Source organism: Cuculus canorus, chromosome 16 (genome assembly GCF_017976375.1).
Source record: "Cuculus canorus isolate bCucCan1 chromosome 16, bCucCan1.pri, whole genome shotgun sequence".
NCBI lineage: Eukaryota > Metazoa > Chordata > Aves > Cuculiformes > Cuculidae > Cuculus > Cuculus canorus.
Genome location: NC_071416.1, coordinates 3,248,485 through 3,271,509, shown reverse-complemented (window position 1 = coordinate 3,271,509; position 23,025 = coordinate 3,248,485). Strand labels below are relative to the sequence as shown.

Sequence of the window (23,025 nt, the reverse complement as noted above, 5' to 3'; positions counted from 1 at the left end):
GAGGTGGGTACTCAGAGCTGTCAGCAACATCTTTTACAAGCTTCAGCTGATGACTTTCAAGCACACACATTCATGGCACTCAGCATGCCGGGTAGCCGCTTCCACTACTTTTGCTCTGTGAGCAGGTGTTTCTGCATCACTGAACATCCTGCTTGTGACAGCAGCAGTTTACAGAACAGACCCAGAGGTATTCCAGGGAGGAGGATCTTCAACATTAAACCATATGGATGACCTTGACTCTAATTCAGTCCTTTCGAAAAGGTAATATTCTGTTTTTAACTAGAAACTTGATACAGCTTTCATACCTTGGACTAGACTGCAGTCCCATTGCACCCACTACGTCTGTAATAGACTGGCTCCTACAACACAGAGTATACGGGAAAAGGGACTGCTACCTCCACCAGTGACAATTTTACATGGGCTTTAAAAGCCATGGTGAATGGCCATGCACAGAGAGTCTGTATGTCACCTTATTAGCATCCAATTTAGCTTTCAAAAATGTTTAGTTTTTGAGCAGTCCCCCTTCTAGTTTTAAAACCTAAGCTACTGGAACGCAAGCAGCTGTCTGCAGGCTCCTCCGGAACACGAGCTGTTGAGCAAAGTCAGCTCCATGCTAAGGTCACAGGCAAGAAGAGACCTGAATGAACAAACTCCATACTTACTTGAGCCGATGTTGAGTGTCTCACCAGCAAACAGGATACTGCAAAGGCTCTCAAGACTGCTTAGGAAAAGTTTGATGTGGGTGGCCAACAAGCCACCAGGGGGTTATGAAAACTGGAAGGGCAGGTTGAGATCCACCAAGACACACGCTTGGGTGTGGTGTTTTAAAAAATTAGAAAGCCTGCCCCATAATTCTGCTATCAGCAAGCACCCTCCTGCTTTGAAAGGTAACTACAAGTCCCATGGCAAGTCAGACAAAGCCTGCTTTGCTTTAGGTAGCGTCCTCCCATTGTGCTGATAATAAACAATTATGATTTAGCTTAGTTCTGCTTTTCTGCTTTAGGACACAGTTGAAAAGCAGAAATTTTTAGATCCCTATTTTCCTGTGTAGCTACAGCCACAGCTTGAAGTAAATACATGCAAGAATGCAAGCTGAGCAAGGATAAAACATTGCGCCTTTTCTGCCCACGCAGAGACTCCTGGTCTATACAGGTTTCTAAAATGAAGCGACTAAGTCTGGGAGAAAAGCCTGAGTTTGGCAGAGTTCCAGAGAAGCTTTCCTGAGGCTTCAATCGCTGAGTAAAAGACAATGCTTTAAAACAAAGAGGTGCGAGTTTTTTCAAACCTTGACAAAATCCCAGAAGACGCTCCCTTGCGATTCGCTCTAATCCTGGCACCCTATGCCAGGACCAAGATTGTTCTGGTACAAAGCAGCTTCCAAACTATAGGGGGAATCCAAATCAGCCAGCAGGCAACGTAGGGGTTCTGTTCTCAAGAAGTTTCATCCCGTCTCTAATGATCTGTTCTGCTTTCACCACCTCACTTCCTTTTTGAAGCTGAGTTATGGCATTTTTTTCAGCTGAGGACTATCAAAGAAAGCACATTTCCATACCTAATCAATCATGCCCTAAACATAAAAGCTGACTACCTGTAAGAAATTAACTCGATGTAATTAACTGCCTACACGACCACCACTAAGGGGTGGTCCTGTTCGTCCAGCAAGCAGTAAGACATGAAGAAAGATGCACCTCGTTGTACACTTGGGCACTGGCAGGAACCAGCTGCTCTAATGCCAATATGAAAGTGTGATGTGCAGCTTGTTCCAGGTGAATAAGGGAAAAGCAGAGCAGAATCTCCATTCTGATCAGCCCAGAGCAACACTGGCTTCCAAGAAAAGGCAGAAACATGAAGTACCCAAAGAGAAATATCTCCCTTTCTGGAAACAGACACTGAGTAGCTATTGCTTCTTTCTGTCAGGATAGCTTACACAAGCACTGTCTCACCTGAGGTTTAACATTCACTGTCTCTACTGCATTTTCATTCAGCCACTTTGCATCAACTTCCACATCAAAATGGCCGATGTTACACACTATGGCGTCATCCTTCATCTGCTCAAAGTGTCTGCAAAAAAAAAGTTATATGCATAGTTAATGTACAAAAAATGTTTGTTCAGCCACAGAAGATGTTCTGCTTAAGAAGAAATGAAGAGTGCCTGGCTCACTGACTGCATCTGACTCTCACAAGACAGAGCCATAATATCATAGAATGGTTTGGGTTGGAGGGACTGTAAAGCCCATCCAGTTCCACCCCCTCCCATGGGAAGGGACACCTCCCACTGGATTCGGTTGCTCCAAGCCCCATCCAACCTGGCCTGGAACACGTCCAGGGATGGGGCAGCCAACACTTCCCTGGGCACCCTGGGCCAGGGGCTCACCGTCTTCACTGTGAAGAATTTCTTCCTAACGTCTAGTCTAGATCTTCCCTCTTCCTATTTAAAGCTATTCCCCATTGTCCTCCTACTATACGCCCTTATAAGAAGTCCCTCCCCAGTACTGTAGGCCCCCTTGCAGGCATGTGAAGTCTATCGGGAAAACCTCCAGATCTTCTAGGGAAGGACGCTTCCCAAGTATATAAGAGGTTACTGGTGAGAAAATATGTTCCCAGTACAGAAAGCAAAACTAGTTCAATTGGTCAAAATTGAAACACCTGATATTCTTTGCTACACAGAATAGTTTTCTTCCCAACTTTAAAGTTTCTAGCAGTTTTACTAGAGACTAATGGGCTCATCTCCTCTCACCCAATCTCATCTTCCACCACAACACGTACAATCACAACATCAAAGACAGGAGTGAGTTTGTGGAAGGGCTATAAATTGAGATCTAAGACACAATAGAAAAAAACACCGCAAGGTAGTTTATTGAGAACAGGCTAGTTTCAAGCCTGCTATGCGTGTTAACAGATGGAATCACTTTCAACTTTTACCTACCTCCTCTTCTGTTCACATTTATCTGTCCTAACACAGAACTTAGCCCTGATGTTCCCACTCTCCACAAGTCTATCTATCCCGCTACACCTTTTGTTTCTCCCTCATTACATGCTGTAAGACAGGAAAAATTGCCATGTGGCAATATCCAACAGAATTCAAAGACCAGAGCCTGATTTCTCCCTACATTGATACTGTCATCCAGACCTGAGACTGTGTGTTAACCCCTACCATACCGCTGACAAGTTATGACTATCTAGCTGTACAGATATGCTTTCAGGAAAGCAAGTGGCTAGACCATACCTGCCCTGAACAATATCAGTGCAGCCAGTGGTGGTAACAAAGATGTTGCCTTCTTTGCAGGCCTCCTCCATGGTTGTAACTTCATAACCTGAAAAAAGAAAAAGTTATTCTGTTTATTAAGAAATGGGCTTCAATATTACAAGTAGAAATGTAGGGAGAGAGAAGTCTGTGCTAACACTTGGCCTATGGAGGATGCAAGGCAGTGGCCATACTCATCTCACTAAACACCAACATTGCACAAAAATTATCCATCCCTCGCCCGTTTCCAATCTGTGAATCTATACATTGAAAGTCTTGGATCCATAGGTGGGGTATCTGGCACAGCACTCAGATTAGATTCTGACTGGGGCCAAGTTTGCAAAGGGAAATACACCCACGACACCTGCAGGTTCTGGTCAAGTATGAACAGCAATGGGACAAACTGGTACTAAGCAGCATAGTTACTGGAGGCACCCACAGAAGAGAATGAGCACAGCTCATTGGAGTGGGCTGTGAGCACAGCTGGGAAGGCAGAGAGCACAGTGCTGCTCTCCTAAAACCTCTGCTCAGGGTAAGATCTGGGCTTTACTTGCACAAGGTTACACAACTCGAAGATAGCGAACCCATTCATAGAATGATAAAATGACCAGGTTGGAAAAGACCTCTTAGATCATTGAGTCCAACCATACCTACCTGCTACTAAACCAGGCCCCTGAGCACCTCATCTACCCATCTTTTAGGTACCTCCAGGGATAGTGACTTCACCCCCTCCCTGGGCAGCCTCTGCCAGGGCCCAATGACCCTTTCCATGAAAAATTTTTTTCCTGCTATCCAGTCTGACCCCCCCCCGACGCAGCTTGAGGCCATTCCCCCTTGTCCTGTCCCCTGTCACTGGGGAGAAGAGCCCAGCACCCACCTCTCTACAACCTCCTTTGTAGTTGTAAAGAGCAATAAGGTCTCCTCTCAGCCTCCTCTTCTCCAGGCTAAACAACCCTAGTTCCCAGTTCCCATTCAAAACCAGGCTTACAGCGGTGTGAAATGGGGGCCTTACCCAACTATTGTCTCTATATTCTGGACTCCAAACCTATCTTCAAGGCCTATTTAATAAACTCCCCTAACGATACGGAAAAAAATCCCTACAGTTAAACTGGAATCACTTCTACCTCAACAGGGACAGGGTTGAAACCCCCTGAGACTATCTTGTCCAACTCATTTATTGCTCTACACTGACATGCAGAGATCCCTGCCAGACCCATTACTTTCTGCATCTCCTTCAGTTCTCACCTTCCATGGCTGCCTGCAGCGCATTGATAGGATCAATCTCCGTGATGATGACTCTGGCTCCAAAGCTCCGCAGGGCCTGAGCGCAGCCTTTGCCCACGTCACCATAACCTGCCACAACTGCTACTTTCCCAGCAATCATGACGTCTGTAGCACGCTTGATGCCATCAATGAGGGACTCTCTGCAGCCATAAAGGTTATCAAACTTGCTCTGAGAAAGGAAAAGGAGCAGTTTTAGAACAAAGTCACTCCTGTAAGAATTCCTTAGAGAAACAAAATAGACTGAAATCAAGTACTATAAACCAGAAGGCAGAAGTGAGCTAAATACTTCAACCCCATTGAGGGATGGGAAGGAGATAAATAAAAACATCAAATCAGGTTATTTATTTTAAATTGAAAGGGTGAAGACTTAAGTTAGACATTAGGAAGAAATTCTTCACAATGAGGGTGAGGAGGCCCTGCCACAGGTTGCCCAAGGAAGTCATGGATGATTCACCCCTGGAGGCATTCAAGGGTAGGTTGGATGGGGCCTTGAGCAGCCTGGCTTAGTGGGAGGTGTCCCTGCCCATGGAGGGGGCCTTGAAGGTCCTTTCCAACCCAAATCATTCTAGGATTCTATGATCCAATTTCAGTCTCTATAGTGACACCAGACACAGGCTTCAGCACACCCCTGGCGAGAATCATTTCATAAATAAGTTGTGTCTACTGATCAGAGCTACGACACATTAACAGCTTGCTAGAGGTAACCTGAATTTATCAAGTAAAAGCATAAATCACACACAATTCTTGTGTCCTGACGCAGGTCCACGTTCCTTAACCAGATGTTCAACAGTTCTTTCTGGAGGTCTGCAACTGTGTTTGGTACAAGTCTCTTACTACAGAAATACCAAACACTCCATGAAAATAAGCACTGCCGGCACTAAAATAAAGTGAGCTCAACCTAAAGTGAGCTCAACCTAAAGTGAGCTCAACCTAAAGTGAGCTCAACCTAAAGCGAGCTCAACCTAAAGCGAGCTCAACCTAAAGCGAGCTCAACCTAAAGAAGCGAGCTCAACCTAAAGAAGCGAGCTCAACCTAAAGAAGCGAGCTCAACCTAAAGAAGCGAGCTCAACCTAAAGAAGCGAGCTCAACCTAAAGAAGCGAGCTCAACCTAAAGAAGCGAGCTCAACCTAAAGAAGCGAGCTCAACCTAAAGAAGCGAGCTCAACCTAAAGAAGCGAGCTCAACCTAAAGAAGCGAGCTCAACCTAAAGAAGCGAGCTCAACCTAAAGAAGCGAGCTCAACCTAAAGAAGTGAGCTCAACCTAAAGAAGTGAGCTCAACCTAAAGAAGTGAGCTCAACCTAAAGTGAGCTCAACCCAAATCCACTTTTTTAGAAATATCTGCATTTCTGAACCTACTCAACAGTATTAATAGTTACTATGCAGGAAGTGCAATCTAGGTGAAAAGGATGTAGAGAAACAAGGTTCTTCCAAGATCAACTGGATTCCAGTCCACAAGCTATGAAATAAAAATGACAGATGCATCTTTGTGAGCAGCAAGGAGATACTCTTCAGATAGGAAGCTGCAAGCAGAAGAAGCAGTGAGAGCTGCTGTGCCCAGTAGGATAACATTTACGCAACAACTTGAAATAAACTTAGCAACTGGATTTGAAAGATATCCAGATGCATAAACTGAGTATGCCTGAAACTCCCACTGTAATTTATCTTCATCTAAAAAGCACTAGCACCCTTTAAATACCATTCCCCCTCAATCTCTCAGTTCACCAGGATTTGTCTCAGGGAGCGGTAACATAGCTAAGCAAATACCTCCCATCCTATCCTTTCCAGCTGCTCGCCAAGAAGTGATCATTCCTCTGTGCTTACTGCTGGTGAGGTTGCACCTCACATCCTGGGTTCAGTTTTGAGCCCTCAGTACAAGAAGGACATTGAGGGACTGGAGCGCATCCAGAGAAGGGAACGGAGCTGGGGAGGGGTCTGGAGAACAAGGGTTCTGGAAGCAGCTGAGGGCCCTGGGGCTGTTTAGCCTAGAGAAAAGGAGACTGAGGGGAGACCTCATCACTCTCTGCAGCAACATAATAGGAGGTTGTAGCAAGGTGAGGGTTGGTCTCTTCTCCCTGGTAACCAATGACAGGACAGAAGAAAATGGCCTCAAGATGCTTCAGGGGAGATTTAGTTTGGATATTAGGAGAAATTTCTTTACTGAAAGGGTTGTCAAGCATTGGAAAAGGCTGCTTAGGGAGGTGTTTGAGTCACCATCCCTGGAGGGGTTTAAAAGATGAGTAGATGTCATGCTTAGGGACGTGGTGGGACATGGACACATCTAGTGGGACGTGTCCCTGCCCATGGCAGGGATGTTAGAACTAGATGATCTTTAAGGTCCTTTCCAACCCAAACTATTCTATGATTCTGTGGTCTGGTGACGGATTTAGCAGGGCTCGATCAATGGTTGGACTCCATGATCTTAAAAGTCTATTCCAACCAAAACCATTTTATGATTCTATGCTGCTCACAAAGATACCACGTTAGATGAACCAACCTTTACGAGCCACAAGCTCATGTAGGTCACACTTTTCCAGCTGGTACTGACCACTGACCTGGAGGCTTTAAGCCATACTTGCACGGGAATGACAGCATCCCAACACCAAACTAGTCAGACAGCAGAAGATAGCAGAAGGGCTCTAGCTGCATTACCTTGGTGACAGAGTCGTTAACGTTGATAGCTGGCACTTTCAGGGTCCCATTGGCCTTCATCTTGTACAGGTTGTGAACTCCAGTGGTTGTCTCTTCTGAAATACCCCTAATTCCTGCAGGAAGAATAAAAGGATTCACCTTAGCTGGAGTTAACACTGCTGCAAACCAACACATCCAGGTGCTCGGAACATCCTCCAGTGGCTTAAGGTAAGCAAACGCATTGCAGGAAGCAGAGAAGAGGCGCGAACCCTTATTTGGATCCTCAAACAGTAGTTTAAAATAACAAACCAGCTTACCCCACAAGGTAATTAAAAGAGCAGGACAAAATAGGAAGAAAAATGGAAGGGACCAGGCTCTAGACGAGGGAATCAGGGACAACCCCACTGTAATTTGTTCTCTCACAAAATTAGCAACAAGCTCTTCCGTAGAAAGGGACCGATGTTCGCCTCAGTGATGTTTGTGCACTGTAGTCCATCCTTGCAAGGTGGCTCAAGAGAAGATGATACCTAGATAACCACACCGAGACCTAAAGCACTCGGATCAACTGAAAAACAAACCAAATGCACAGTTCACCATTCCCAGTCCTCTGGTTGTACTCAACTTCAGCTCTGATTAAACAGCCAACACCTCCTCTAAATCTGGATACAGCTACAGGAAATTTCACTTTTGTGGGTAAAACGAGCACAATCAAAAAGCACTATTTCAGATATAAGATTGTCTGAAAACACTCCAGGAAGCAGAGACCAGAGAGAAAGGTCTATCTAGAAACACAAACATGATACAACGAAGATCCCAACAGCGCAGGAACTGTGGTGGGGTTACCAGGCTCCACGTTATACCAAGAAGCCAAAGCTGTGAACACACATCTTGCTTTGAAGGTCCTGACACTTTCCGGACCTTTCAACAGCAGCAGTTGTTCAGAAGGGGCATCAATTGCACACAATTTCTGGATTTCTCTGCTCCTAATGTCTCAAAACCAGACATTGTACGCAAACCATCCAGTTGCAATACTGTGCAACTCCTCGATTACTTATAAAACCTCTCTACATAAAAAGGTACACAATTGATGACAAACAGAATAAATCCAAAAGTGAACTATCCCATCTGGATGAATTTCTACGGTAGAGGATACAGTAATTACATTTCTTCCTTAAGGGCTGGAGGCACACTGCAAGACAATTATTTTGTTGACCTATTGAGGGAAAACAGAAGAATTCTGCTAAATCAGGCTGAAACCACCAACACAAGCAACATCTCTATAACGAGATCCATGTGGCACTTGGAGCTAATTCAGATTCACAGGAGAAAATATGGAAACAACGAATACCAAGTTCTCTGCGCACCAGAGATTAATGCAGACAAGACATTGCCCCCCAGGCAAGAGACCTCTGACGCTGACCTCGGAATAAAAGTGAAAAGATGCTTGTAAGCAAAGTGATTTTACAGGCATTTCGATGTAAAATCTCTGACAAAGAAACAGGGGGGCCCAAAAGGGCCTCTCCAAAGAGAGGAAGGGGGGAAAGGGCAAAAGGGGTGGGGGGAGGGCCCAAAAGGGGGGGGACAAAAAGGGAGGGGAAGGGGCCAAAAGGGAGGGGGGAGCAAAGGGGGGGGGGGCACAAAAAGGGAGGAAGGGGGGCAAAACGGGGAAGGGGCAAAACGGGGGGGGGGGCGGCAAAACGGGGGGGGCAAAACGGGGGGGGCGCAAAACGGGGGGGGGCGCAAAACGGGGGGGGGGGCGCAAAACGGGGGGGGGGCGCAAAACGGGGGGGGGGGCGCAAAACGGGGGGGGGGGCGCAAAACGGGGGGGGGGCGCAAAACGGGGGGGGGGCGCAAAACGGGGGGGGGCAAAGCAGAGGGGAGGGGGGAGAGGGCCCAAAAGGGAGAGGGGCAAAGGGGAGGAGAAGAGGGAGAAGGTGGGGCAAAAGGGAGGGGAAGGAGGGGACAAAGCGGGGAGCAGGGGGTTCCCGGCCGCAGCCCCACAGCGCCCCCTGCGGCCCGGCTGCAGCCCCGCGCCCGGTTCGAAGCCATCCTGTCCCTTCCAAGACACGCTGCCCGCCGAGGGAAGGCCGGAGGAGCTCCGGAACGCGGGCAGCTTCGATCCAAACAGCTTTCAAATCAGAATTTGTACAGATCATAGAATCTTAGAACGGTTTGGGTTAGAAGAGACCTCAAAGCCCATCCAGTCCCCGTCCCCCCCCCAGCCATGGGCAGGGACACCTCCCGCTGGATCAGGATGCCCAAAGCCCCCTCAACCTGGCCCAACATTTTCTCCTAAAGAATCCTTGTCCTCAAGGCCACCCTGGCTTCCTGCGGGTGATGGAAGGGCCACGGAAACAGTTGTATCAAGTGAAAGAGACCTGGATCTCACTCATCTTTAAAGCTTAGTAGTTCTGCCAGGGCTCCTTAAAAATACCTCCTGGAGCATTTCACATTCATAGCCTCCAGGGCAAATTCCTTATGAATCTGAGCCTTATAGAATCATAGAATTTTAGAATGGTTTGGGGTTGAAGGGACCTCAAAGCCCATCCAGTCCCACCCTCTGCCACAGGGCAGCAACACCTCCCACTGGATCCCTTTGCTCCAAGCCCCATCCAACCTGGCCTGGAACACCTCCAGGGATGGGGCAGCCACCACTGCTCTGGGCAACCCCACCCTCACAGCAAAACATTTCTTCCTAAAATCTCATCTCAATCTCCCCTCGCCTCTTTCAGATGAAAACTGTTGCCCATCACGTATGCTGCTCCTGGAGTTCTGTGTCCAGTTCTGGAATCCCTAGCATAAGGATATAGAAGTGTCGGAGCAGGTCCAGAGGATGCTACGGAGACGATCCAAAGGCTGGAACACCTCCTGTACAAGGACAGGCTGAGAGAGTTGCGGTTATTCAGTCGGGAGAAGAGAAGGCTGAAGCTCCAAGGAAAGCTGAGGAGGTACTTTTTACAAGGGCGTGGAGTGATAGGACATGAAGGAATGGTTTTAAATTGGAAGAGGGAAGATTTAGATTAGACATTGGGAAAAAATTCGTCACGATGAGCCTTTGGTAACCACACCCCCCACACGCTGACCTGCAAAGAGACCAAGTTCAGGGTTTAGCATCTTTAGAGCTCACAGGGAGACAATAGGACAGTTTCAAGAACATTGCCTGGTGCACACTGAAGTGCAGCATCTGCACTAAGCCCCAAAAGCACCGATTTTCCAGTGCTATGGCCTAGACCAAAGCACAATCACTCCCTATGAAAGAAACCTCTAGGAAGTTATGGCAGAAACCTTCAGTTCAAACCTGTTCTCTCTCCTCTGGTCTGTCTGGCAACTCAGAGACATATATCTCATCCTTCAAAGGTCTCCAGGCTGACACTTCTAAGCTTGGCAGATTCCCTTTAAACCTGCACTAAGTACACCAGCAGCAACTCTCCCCTGAAGGCCGCCTGCCTGCTGCCCCAGGTGACACCTAACAGCTGGGCTAAACTACATCCCAGCTCCAGGAAAAGTGCTGCCTACACCACTGGATTTCACCACCTGAGCGACTTCAGTGACTGGAGAACCACGATGGGCCTACAACAAGGAAAAGGCTGAATTAAACTGATACAGCCTTGCTAAAAACTCAGACCTGCTGTGCTGCCCTGCTTTTCTTACCTGATCAATGAGCAAGCCTGCATCAGTGGATCACATGTGATCTCATCTTCTCCAGAGAACAGCAGTTTTCTGCAGAGACGCCAGAGACCTCCCCCTGCATGGGTTCAGGACTTCCTCCTTTGTTCAGTTCTAGTTTTCCCCCCTCCTACCTTTATTTATTTTGATTTTAAGGGCATTTAGTTCTGAGGAATAAGCCAACAGTACAAAGGCCATTCTGCCTTCTAACAGCAGTTGCTGTTAGGGAGAGGGAAAGCCTCCCGAGCTTTTCCGTATGATATTTAACACATCTCCTTGCTCAAGCAGACTTGAACAAGCCCTACTTTCAACTATTAGTTGCACACTAGGACTGAACTAACATCTATTTAAATTAGAAGCAGCTGAAGCATGGAAGACAGACAATTCCCTTTGAAATTAGCCCAGAAAACTTGCCCAGTCCTTAAATGGCAAACAGCACTTTCCGGTGCTGCCTGCCGAAGCGTCTCCTGTGCTCACAATCCCATCCTTCACACACTGTGCGTCCTCTGCTACTGTTACTCTTGTCCTACCTCTCCCCAAAGACACCAAGTACCCCCACAAGCCCTTAGGATGTATCAGCCTCTGTTATCCTCAAGACAGAAAAATTATGGATGCTACACAGCTCTATTCCTTGTGCCCCTACTCACATGAGCACATGGATGGGAAGCAGTCCCAGACTCCTCCCCTCACAGGGCCCTATCCATGCTGCCTTCACACCTCTTTCTCACAGCTTCCCTTAAATCCAAAGAGAGCTGATCCAGCAGTCTCCTACAGCAACCTCACCTCTAAGGACCAAGAACAAACATTAGCACACTCTCCTGTATCAGTTTAGGTTCTACCCTCTATCACCATCCAACTTGTTTCAGATCACAGATCAGACGTGCCCTTCAGCAACACCGGACATCCACAGCTTGTGGCAGCAGAGTTCATCTGTCATACTTCATACAATCATAGGATCACAGAATGGTTTGGGTCAGAAGGGACCCCAAAGCCCATCCAGTTCCAATCCCCTGCCATGGGCAGGGACACCTCCCACTGGATCCGGCTGCTCCAAGCCCCATCCAACCTGGCCTGGAACACCTCCAGGGATGGGGGCAGCCACCACTGCTCTGGACAACCTGGGCCAGGGCCTCCCCACCCTCACAGGAAAACATTTCTTCCTAAGATCTCATCTCCCTCTCCCCTCTTTCACCTCAAAACCTTTCCCCCTCATCCTATCCCTGCAGTCCCTGATAAAAAGCCCCTACCCAGCTTTCCTGGAGCCCCTTTCAGTGCAGGACAGCTGCTCCAAGGTCTGCTTGCCAGCGTGCTACCACAGGTTATGCCCAATTCCCTTCAGATGAACCTTTTTCTAGCAACACCACACTGATCTGTTTCCAGTTTTACTAACTTACACTCCAAGTACTAAGTCAACAAAACAAAGAGTTCCAACCCTGACTCCATCAGAATCTCCACCGACACAAATCAGATGAGTTAATGCCTTTTAGTTTATATAAAATAGAGAACCGTTCTCTATCCAAGAAATGTTACAGGTTGTCATGACTTCATCCAGAGGTGCGCTAAGAGTATGGAGAAGGAAAAGCACCGGTGTTAAAAATATTAATCGCAAGACATTAAGCAATTCTAAACACAGTCCATTCCCAGGAAGCTTTGGCAAGTCCATATCAGCGCTGGTCACTCTCAGGTAATGAACACTGGGAAGAACAGGTCTGTAGCTCACAGAGATGGAAACAGCTCTGGCAGGTGAGAGGTTCTGGTCTTGGACTGTAAGCAGCATTCACAGACTCATTGTCTGCATGTTTGCACACGCCTGCCCCTCCTCCCCCAGCCCTTTTACACAAGCAGGGAATTCCCACAGAAAAGACTGCCTAAACAGCCCCCCAAGCAGAACTGCACCTGACAGAACAACATCCGAGTTACCTTTCAACAGCTGTGGGTATTTGGTATGAACAAGGTTGGTTAGGTCTCCACCATCATCCAAAATCATGTTGAGGGGCTGCCCATCCTTGAAGTACAGGGTCTGCTCAATGCACCACAAATATTCCTCATCCGTCTCCCCTTTCCAAGCAAACACTACATGGGAACAAACACACAATTAGCCAGTTACTTACTCAGCATGTGGTAAGGCAGCCAAAGGAGGATTTCATCAGCAGCTCTCAGTAGGAGAGCGGACAGACAGATGACTATCTTTGCCTGCAGGCCAAAAAAGACACTTGTATTGAAAAAAAGAGCTCTGAAGTGAAATCACTTTGACTTTTGTTCCAGGCCACAAAATTGGTCAAAATTTTGATATTTCAGTACTCTCTTTACTCTTCTTCTGTGTTAATAGGGAGAAGACAACACAAACTAAAGCAGACTCACATCCACAACACCCTACTTGCCACTCTACTACATACTACATTACCAGGAATAGCCACTGGATAAATTGATACAGACAAATGAAAACAGAACTACAGTACTTTTCAGCACACCAGAAAAGAGCAACTTGACTTCAGCATGAGCTAAGCACCAGACTACAAACACTCCAGCAACTTTAAGTTTAAATTCTAGTCTCTAGCACAGTGCTAAAATCCAAGCTGCTGTGCACTGTCTGCTCTCATTAGGGCATATTTCTACACAAGTACACCTACCAGCAGCAACACACCACAACCACCACAACATGTTCCATCTAGTAGTACTTTTGCCCTTCCAGACATTTGTACCAGCTTCTTGAGCCTCAGTGGCACTCAGCCATTCAAACCTATGCTGGGCACAGGGTTCACAAACCCCAATATTTTGCTCAATTGTAATGTTTTCACTCTTTACACAGAAAACTAACTCTTGAGCCATGAGGATCCCACCATGCAATAGACCCTTCTGAAGAAATCTTAGAACGGTTTGGGTCAGAAGGGACCTTAAAGCCCATCCAGTTCCAACACCCCTGCCGTGGGCAGGGACACCTCCCAGTGGATCAGGTCTCTCCAAGCCCCATCCAATCTGGCCTGGAACCCCTCCAGGGATGGGGCAGTCACCACTGCTCTGGGCAACCTGGGCCAGGGCCTCCCCACCCTCACAGCAAAACATTTCTTCCTAAGATCTCATCTCAATCTCCTCTCTTTGAGCTTTTAACCATTCCCCCCTCATCCTATCCTTGCAGTCCCTGATCAAGGGCCCCTCCCCAGCTCTTCTTCAGGCCCCCCATGTGCATCAGTATCTCATACAGGACCAGCATTCCTCCAAAGCCTCCTAAATTCACTGTGCGAAGTGCAGTATTAACAAAACCAAAAGGGCATCAAGGGCAGAGGTCAAACTTGGACAAACACTCTGTCTGCAAACTGCTCTTCAGCTGAGTTTTGGATTTTGGGAGCTGCAAAGAACGCAATATCCTAATATCATATCTAGAGTCCCACCTGGCCCCCAGACATCCCATGCCAGAGGCAGGCAGAGAAGGGGATGCCTGCAGCTGACGAAGGGACCACTTCCGTTACGTTAGAATGGACCACATCTGGGGAAAGCTGAGTGTAGCAGAAACGAAAGACGCCTCCCAAAGCAAAGAACCAGGCTGCCAGAAATCAGATTTAGCCTCTGCCAACATCTGGGCTCAGGCCATGCAGTTCCCAGCACAGAGCCACGAGGAGTGTACCTTCTTAACCTGAGAAACACAACAGACAGCTAAATGCATTCATACCGATCCACAAGGAATAGCTCTTTATTAGAGGATGACAGTAACACAACAGCAGCATCCTCATAAACGGCTTCAGGGATGTTAGGCGGCAACACAGCTGGCCTAGCTCTAAACTAAAAATATCTTGAGTATTGACCCTGTCACTGTAACCTAGCAGTCGTAGTTAACATCCCATCTCCTGTTTAACTCCAGGCTTGCTGGAAAGCACCTCCATCCACATACACCTACATGCCAATCTATTTAATTACCCAGCCCATTCAATCACTTTAATGACCAGGCTTAAAGCTGGTAACAGAAAGCCAGACTCTTTCACAGCCTAACATCAGCCATTGTCCGAAGTACTATGCATAGTCTGATGCAATGCAGCTTGAATTAAATGTCCTGGTTTATAACAATCATTGCTTTTGATGGGTTATTTCTATCCCAAAGCTTGTTCAGAACAGCTTGATTCGTAAGCAGTTTGATTTTGCTAGAATAGGCAGCACATCCCAGCTCATCAGAGCCAAATGAAAACACGGAACACTTACCAGGGACACCGGCTTTTGCAATAGCAGCTGCAGCGTGGTCCTGAGTGGAGAAAATGTTGCAGCTTGACCATTGTACCTGGAAAACAACCCAAGTTTTGTTTGCTGAACAAAGTTCTGAGATATCTGGCACTCTCTTCCAGACACAGGAGTTAAAAAGGCAGCAAGAGTAGAAAGGTGTGTTAGTGCAGATTCCTGCCTTCCTCAGTAGCTCTGCAAGGTTAAGGTGAAAACCAAGTGTCTGACTAGGCCAGGGAAAATGATGCCACTTTGGGAGAGAATGTAATGGAGCTTTAGCTGTGCCACATAGTCAAGCATCTCTCTACTCCCCCCGGAGAGCTTCTGCCAGGCAGCCAGAGCGTACATTCAGCTATAGATCTTCAGGAAGTGCACAGCAGGGTGGGTTTAGAAAGTTATAGTCAACGAAGTTCAGTTTTTCAGAAGAGCCACATAACAAGTGTCCCCTGAGGGGTACAGACATGCAGCAACACACCTGCTGGCACTCAGAAGAGCCAGAAATACAGCTGAAACACTGCACTCAATCAATGGGCATTCTCCAAGATTATGCTCACCCAACTCCCACTCTCTGCTCCAGTCATGGAAGCTTTTCCAGCTGAGCTAAGTGTTTTCCACACAGATTTCATAACTAAGCTCAGGCACCTAGAAAAGCAACAGCACATTGCTGAGTTGCATTGTAAAAGCAGCTGCATAGCTCCTGCAGTTCCCCAGCGGGCACAGAATCCACCTCATCCCAGAGCCACACACCAGTTTTCACTCTGCTCCCTAAAGGACTGACAGACAAGTATTTGCACACTTATTCGTAACGGACTTTAAGGAGAGAGGGCAGCAAGGCATAATCCTGCAGGCTGTTTTTAGGTACCCATTCCACTTTGTCAAAATTGACACTTCAGAGTAAGGGCTGCAGTAGGAAGCACCTCACCTCAGCCTACACAAGTAACACTTGTCAGTGAAAACACACCTGGAAGGAGCTCAGAAAAACCAAATTCATGATCCAAAGCACTGCACCTCCTCACTTGAGTTTTCCTACGCTCCCTCCATACTAGTACAGATGACCATCAGGAGGCGTCATGAAGTTTAAAGTATAGAGGACAGGTGTATGCTGTTTACACTTCAAGCACTTGAAACAAGGCTTCAACTCTGCATCCTCAGATCCGTAGCACCAATTTGTGATAACGGTACAGACCCTACAAAAACTGGCGTACCTGGTGAGCTCAATGCCACACACTTACATCAGTGGTTATGAAGGAAACATATTTTTATTACAGTTGGAGAAATTGTATTCTGAAACACAGAGTATTTACTCCGTCTTTGTTAACTCAGCCAGGATCATTGTGCTGCAGTGAGCCAGATCCTCATTATGTAGGGTCTGGTTTCATCAGAGCTGCACTCCTCCCTCCATCCCTCCCAGGCATCAAAGTTCAGAACTGATGAACCAAGGCTGAACATCAACTCCAGTCAAAGCCTAAACTAACGTGCAGGCATCAGGATGAGAAAGGAGCTAATAAGGCACATCTTAAAGGCAAAACCCTAACTTACACTTAAAGGAAACAATCCTGCATCTCCCTGAATGACTTTGGTGAATCCCATACAGCACTGACTCGGGGTTGTGCTCAGAGTAAAGCAGCTTGGCAGCGTTTAAATAAGCACACAGCTCTGCCTAGGCTGGCCGCACTGGAGTATGGCAACCAACAGGAGCAGCAAGGACCTTCCCAAATGTCAGTGGCTACTGCTCGCTTTTAAATCCTGTGGAGGAACAAGAGTTTCACAGACAGAGTAGCCAGAATCGAGCCATGACTGTATCTCCACATCAGAGCTCTCTTAGCACTGCATCATTTGCAGCCACAAAACAGGGCTGAACAAGCTGAAGAACACCCGCACAGCAGCATGGATCTTGCCCAGGGTGACCTGGCATGCTGTCCAGGCCTGCCCTCTCCTTTTCTGAGCCTTAGCTGCTACAGAGAGTGCTTCCCCTTCTCCCAGTGCATTTTGATCAGCATAACGCTGCTCAATTCTTTTAACCACCCCCAGGGAGGGAACCCCATAAAGGGCACCTCTGGGCAGCCTGAGTTCAGGCAGCTAAGCTTCAGGAGAAGGAATTTCAGATCACATACAGACTTAACATAATCCATCACCAAGTTCCAGTCAGCTCCCTGCTCAGCACATAAGCTACGTGGATTGTGCTGAGATGCCTGGCTCTCCTCATGTCCTGTACAGTGAGCACTCAGCCGTGATGTTTGGACTTTATTTAGCAAGCCACAACACAGTAAATGATCCATTAAAGGATCATTTCTCAGTCAGAGAGGATCATAACTCAGTCTTTAATACAGACTGAGGTAACCAAGTCCATAGTCACACAAATTCAGAGTCTTTGGAGCCCCCAGGCCTTGGTCACTAAAGCACAGTCTCCCTGCCTTTTTCCTGCAAAGCTCAAGGGCCAGCATGAGCTTTCAAAAAGCTTCATTAGTTTTCACTGACTTTACCAGGGCATGGTGTGGATCTCGAGGCTAATCTGTGCTGGAGGCAATCACCGGAGCCCCAGCATTACCACCAACAGCACTGCGTGCCCGAACACAACATGAGTGCGTGGGAGCAGCTTTTGGCACCACTGCTCAAGGCACTGTACACACAGCTGATGGAGCTGCTGAAGCCAGTGGCCCCACCACAAACAGGCACTCACGAAGATGCTGTTTGTCCAGAGGGAAAATGCATACCACACTCCAGAGGTGCGTGCAGTACTGGTGACAAGGTTTTTGCTTCAGGAGAAAAGACATAAATCCATCCACCTGGAGATCGCAGCACCGTCTCTTCCCAAAAAGTACGGTCATTTGCCAGGACCCCCTCAGGCAGTTATAAAAGCATCAGCAGTGCCCCAGGCAGAGCGTTACCAAAGAACACGCTGAAGGAGAAACCCAGAGACACCTTACCTCAGCTCCCAGCGCAATCAGGGTCTCTATGAGAACTGCTGTCTGCACAGTCATATGAAGGCAACCAGCGATACGGGCACCTTTCAGCGGCTTGGATGCGGCATACATCTCCCGCATCTTCATCAGCCCCGGCATCTCATTCTCAGCAATCTCAATGGCCTTGCGACCCCAGTCTGCAAGGCTGATGTCAGCTGCAAGAGAAGGAGGGCAGGTGTCAGGGTTTATATAGCTGAGACCTTGGGGTCTGTTCACACACTTGTGGGTAAGCATGGGCTGCAACAGCTGAACCAGACACCCAGCAGCAGCTGGGACACAGAACTGGGGGAAAAATGGACCTGATCCCAGTTACTCACTGCTTTTTTACTGTGGCACACAGGCTTTCAAACAACTTTAGACTAAACTCAACAGCAGCTGTGAAGAAAGCACGAGCATGTAAGGAGCTGTGATCCTGTGTGCAGACATCCTGAGGGCCCATTCATTCAGGGAACTCCAGCCTTAAGCGCTCCTCCCTATAAATACTGCCCATGGTCCTGACACTTCTGACAGATTTACTTCCACAAAATTCAGACTTGCACATGGTGGGGCCTGCCTGCAGAGCAACAGCTTCCACAGAGAACACACACAGCATGCTCCGTGCTGTGCATTCCAGGAGCCAAATCCAGCCCAGCTCCCCTCTTTGGGGCTGCAAGGCTCCTACCCCCTCGGATCCACAAAGACTATTCTCAAGGCACCAGAACTACCTTAGTCACAAGCCTACTTCTGCCTTTGTAAAAAGGAACTATAGTAGAAAAGTTAAGCAAATACTGAAGAGAGACTTCCAACAGGCTGGATCAGGGTAGAAAATACCGCACTTACTACCACTGTCAGACTCCAGTCTTAAGGAGGCCTGGGCCAGACAGCTAACGCCGAGCTGCACTGCTTTGCGGCACCGGCCAACACCAAGCATCCTCCTTACTTGGTTAGCTCTTTTGAGGGAGATTTCAGAAGCTCATAGTTTCACTGAGGACACGGTCAGACACTTTTCTCTCACCTACTTGGTGAACACAGGCAGTTTAAAGCCTTCAGGAAAACCAGGAACTCAAAGCCAGACTACTCCATTTAATGTGGACAGGCTAATTGCATTTGGCTAGAGATCTAAGCCCAGGGGCCACTGAGACTGTAGCCAACGCTGTAGTCAAGTACTGTGCAGCCTTCACCCCAACAGGGACTGAACAGAGCCCAGTAACGGAAGGGCCACAGAAACAAGGGTATCAAGAGAAAGGGATCTGGAATCTCAATTCTCTTTAGGGCTTTAGTGCTCCTTAAAAACACATCCTGGAGCATTTCACATTCATAGCTTTCAGGGCAAATTATTTATGAATCTGAGCTTACAGAATCATAGAATCTTAGAATGGTTTGGGTTGGAAGGGACCTCAAAGCCCACCCAGTTCCAACACCCCTACCATGGGCAGGGGCACCCAGGATCCAGTTGCTCCAAGTCCCATCCAACCTGGCCTGGAACACCTCCAGGGATGGGGCAGCGACCCCTGTTCTGGGAAACCTCAGCCAAGGTCTCCCCACCTTCACAGGCAAACGTTTTTTCCCCAAGATCTCATCTCAATCTCCTCTCTCTCAGATGAAAACCCTTCCTCTTGTCCCATCCCTGCACTCCCTGATCCAGAGCCCCTCCCCAGCTTTCCTGGAGCCCCTTTCAGGAATGGAAGCTGCTCTAAGGTCTCCCCACAGCCTTCTCTTCTCCAGGCTGAACAGCCCCAACTCTCTCAGCCTGTCCTCACACAGGAGGTTCTCCAGCCATCAGATCATCTCCATGGCCTCCTCTGGCCTCGCTCCAACAGCTCCGTGTCCTCCCTGTGCTCAGGACTCCAGAGCTGTACACAGGGCTCCAGATGGGTCTCATAGAGCAGAGCAGAGGGGCAGAATCCCCTCCCTGGCCCTGCTGGTCCCACGGCTTTGGATGCAACCAGGACACGGTTGGTTTCTGGGCTGTGAGCGCACACGTTCTTTTCAAACGCAGCCTTCAAAGCACACAAACGGGAGGGTTTGGGGAGGTTCGGGTGTGCGGGAACAGCCAAAGCCTCTGCGGACACGTGCAGCACAGCGAGAAGAGCGGATGGGGAGAGGGAACGGCCTCATGCTGCACCAGGACAGGCTCAGTCGGACAGCGGGGAGCGTTTCTCTATCAAAACAGTTCTCAGGCTCCGGCAGAGGCTCCGCGGGGAGCTGGCGAGTCCCCATCCCTGCGGGGGCACCCGAGGTGCTCGGGGTGGTGCAGCGGGCACGGCTGCGCCCGGGGATCCCCAAGCTCTGCTGCAGCCCAGGGGCTCCCTGAGCGGCCCGAGGGAAGGAGGAAGAAGAGAAGCAGCAGCAGCATCAGCGCGACATCGCGGCGGAGCTCGCCCTCCCCCGGCCCGCACTCACCCACTTTGTAGGGCAGCCGGTCCGACATCGCGGCGGAGCGAAGGGGGGGCGGCGCGGGGCGGGCAGAGCTTTGAGCGGGGCGGGGGGGGCGGGGCTGCGCCGGCGCGGAGCTGCCGGGGGGTGTCCGGGGGAGGGGCTCCCGCTTGAGCCCCGTAGCGGGGGTGGGGGCGCTGCGAGGGGGTTGGGTGTTATCGTAGGGCGGTCTAAGGGCACTGGGAGCAGGGATTGTAGAGGGGTCTGGATACACTGGGAGCCGGGCTGGGTCCCGTTCCAGGCTGGCACTGGGAGTGGGGTTCGGTCCTGTTCCAGCCCCGCACTGGGGTATGGAGGCACTGGGAGCAGGGCTGAGCCTCGTTACAACCCTGCGCTGGGGTCTGGAGGCACTGGGAGCTGGGCTGGGTCCTATTCCAGCATCGTAGAGGGGTCTGGATGCACTGGGAGCTGGGCTGGGTCCCATTCCAGCATCGTAGAGGGGTCTGGATGCACTGGGAGCTGGGCTGGGTCTCCTTCCAGCATCGTAGAGGGGTCTGGATGCACTGGGAGCTGGGCTGGGTCTCCTTCCAGCATCGTAGAGGGGTCTGGATGCACTGGGAGCTGGGCTGGGTCTCCTTCCAGCATCGTAGAGGGGTCTGGATGCACTGGGAGCTGGGCTGGGTCTCCTTCCAGCATCGTAGAGGGGTCCTAATGAACTGGGAGCAGGGCTGAGTCTCGTTACAACCCTGCACGGAGATCTGGAGGCACTGGGAGCTGGGCTGGGTCCCGTTCCAGCATCGTAGAGGGGTCTGCAGCCACTGGGATCGGAGTCGGGTCCCATTCCAGCCCCGCACTGGGGTCTGAAAGCTCTGGGAGCTGAGGTGGGTCCTGTTCCTGCCTAGCACTGGGAGCTGAGTTGGGTCCCTTTCCAGCATCGTGGGGGGGCCCACAGACACTGGGAGCGGTCTGGGTCTCGTTCCAGTCTCACACTGGGGCCTGGAAGCGGGGATGGATCCCATTCCATCCCCACAACAGAGTCCGCAGGCACTGGGGGCCAGACTGAGTTCTGTTACAACCCCACACTGGGGTCTGGTGGCACTGGGAGCCAGGCTGGGTCCTGTTACAGCCCTGCACTGGAGTCTGGATGCACTGGGAGCTGGGCTGGGTCCCATTCCACCCCCGCACTGGGATCCGCAGGCACTGGGAGCAGAGGGAGCCCAGACCGTACCCCCGGGAGGCTCAGGCACCCATTGGTACCGGTACCAGCCCTGGAGTCAGGACAGACCTGCGCTTCCCCAGGAGCAGAGTGGGTATCGGGGCAGAGCCAGGACAGGGCTGGAGCCCCACAGGAGCATCCGGAATCAGATCAGAGCCAGGACAGACCCTTGAGCCCCAAAGAGCGGAAGCAGGAATCAAGGTAGAGCCAGGACAGGTCGTGGTCCCTGGACCAGATCTGGCTGTGGAGCCTCTCTGGGCACTGGCGGGGCAGCAGCCTCTGTCCTGCTCTCCTGGGAGGTTCTCCAAAGCACCCCATGGGCTGGTCAGCGTGAGAAGCTGCTCTGTGGCACACGGACTTGTTCTTGACTCCCGGAGGGCCAAGGGCAACGTCCAGATCAGCCAGGCCAGGCAGTGTGTTGGTGAAGTGCCAGGCACGCAGAGCCGAGGTGTGGCCCATGAGATGCTCTGTTCACCTGGACCTTGGACTTGGCCAGAGATTGTACCCTGCCCCTGGCCACAGCCAATGCCTGCTGCACTCGCAGGAGGCAGAGCCCTGCTTCAACCTTGTCTGGGGTCACACACAAGTCCCCTCCTGTTCTCACATCAGAAATACGTTTTTCATAAGCCTCAATCGTAAACTGGGGTGAACTTTGCAACCAGGGTTCTTTACACCTCTTCTGTTAGTGGTGAAATATTTAAAAGTGAGGACTTCCTCATACTTACTCATAAATTTTCACTGAATTATTTTGCAGTTTCAGATCATTGTCAGCACAGAGTCCACCCTGACACCCCAGCTCACAGCAATCCTGGTAAATGAGGTTTGGTGTTTGTTTTCGGAGCTGTTGCTGATTTTCAGCAACCGGTCCTACAGTGAAGAGTCCATATGGGAAGATGGGAGCCCCCACAGGAAACCTTTAGCCCTCCAGCCAGCACACGTGCGAGTGGCAGCGTTGATGTTTGATATTTGGAGTGCTGCAGGCACGCTGGCACAGCTGAAACCATACCAAGCTGTTCTGTAAAGCAAACGGTGCCCCAAATAGTACATGTCCCTTCCCTTGGGACATGCTTATCCAAGTCAGTCACAGGATTACATCACGAACCATCTCTTTGTCAAGGCTCGAACGCACAGGCTCACAGCAGCAGGACGGTTCAGGCTCTGGCAGTTCCCCACCCACGCATCCAACACCGAGGTTCTGTCGCTGGCAGACTGCAGTTTCTGTTTGCCTCTGCTGACAGAGAAACCAGAGATGTCCTGACAGCCCTGTGCCATACAGTGTGACCTGAGGGCAATGAAAGGCTCCAAACGTGCTTTGCCTTAGGTGTCAGCCCACAGCCTGCCCAGCAAACCTGATCATCACTTTGCCAATTATAGTCCACCTCCTTACGCACTAACCCACGGCATCCCCTACGCATAAAATGTCCTTCCTAAACTAATGAGCAAGGCCAGAACAAAGACATCAT

The 23,025-nt window shown here is 49.6% G+C and overlaps 1 protein-coding gene across 1 annotated transcript in view; it reads right to left on the bottom strand.

The window, feature by feature from the left end:
* Positions 1-20,461, bottom strand: part of AHCY (adenosylhomocysteinase) — a 30,118-nt gene extending 9,657 nt beyond the window's left edge. The window contains exons 1-8 of the mRNA XM_054081579.1: positions 20,374-20,461; positions 17,956-18,146; positions 15,014-15,089; positions 12,743-12,895; positions 7,178-7,290; positions 4,490-4,697; positions 3,227-3,314; positions 1,944-2,061 (exon numbers count right to left, since the gene is read on the bottom strand). Coding sequence (XP_053937554.1) covers positions 1,944-2,061; positions 3,227-3,314; positions 4,490-4,697; positions 7,178-7,290; positions 12,743-12,895; positions 15,014-15,089; positions 17,956-18,146; positions 20,374-20,401 — 975 coding nt within the window. The 5' untranslated portion in view covers positions 20,402-20,461. The remainder of the gene's footprint in view (positions 1-1,943; positions 2,062-3,226; positions 3,315-4,489; positions 4,698-7,177; positions 7,291-12,742; positions 12,896-15,013; positions 15,090-17,955; positions 18,147-20,373) is intronic.
* Between the last annotated feature and the right edge of the window lie 2,564 nt (positions 20,462-23,025).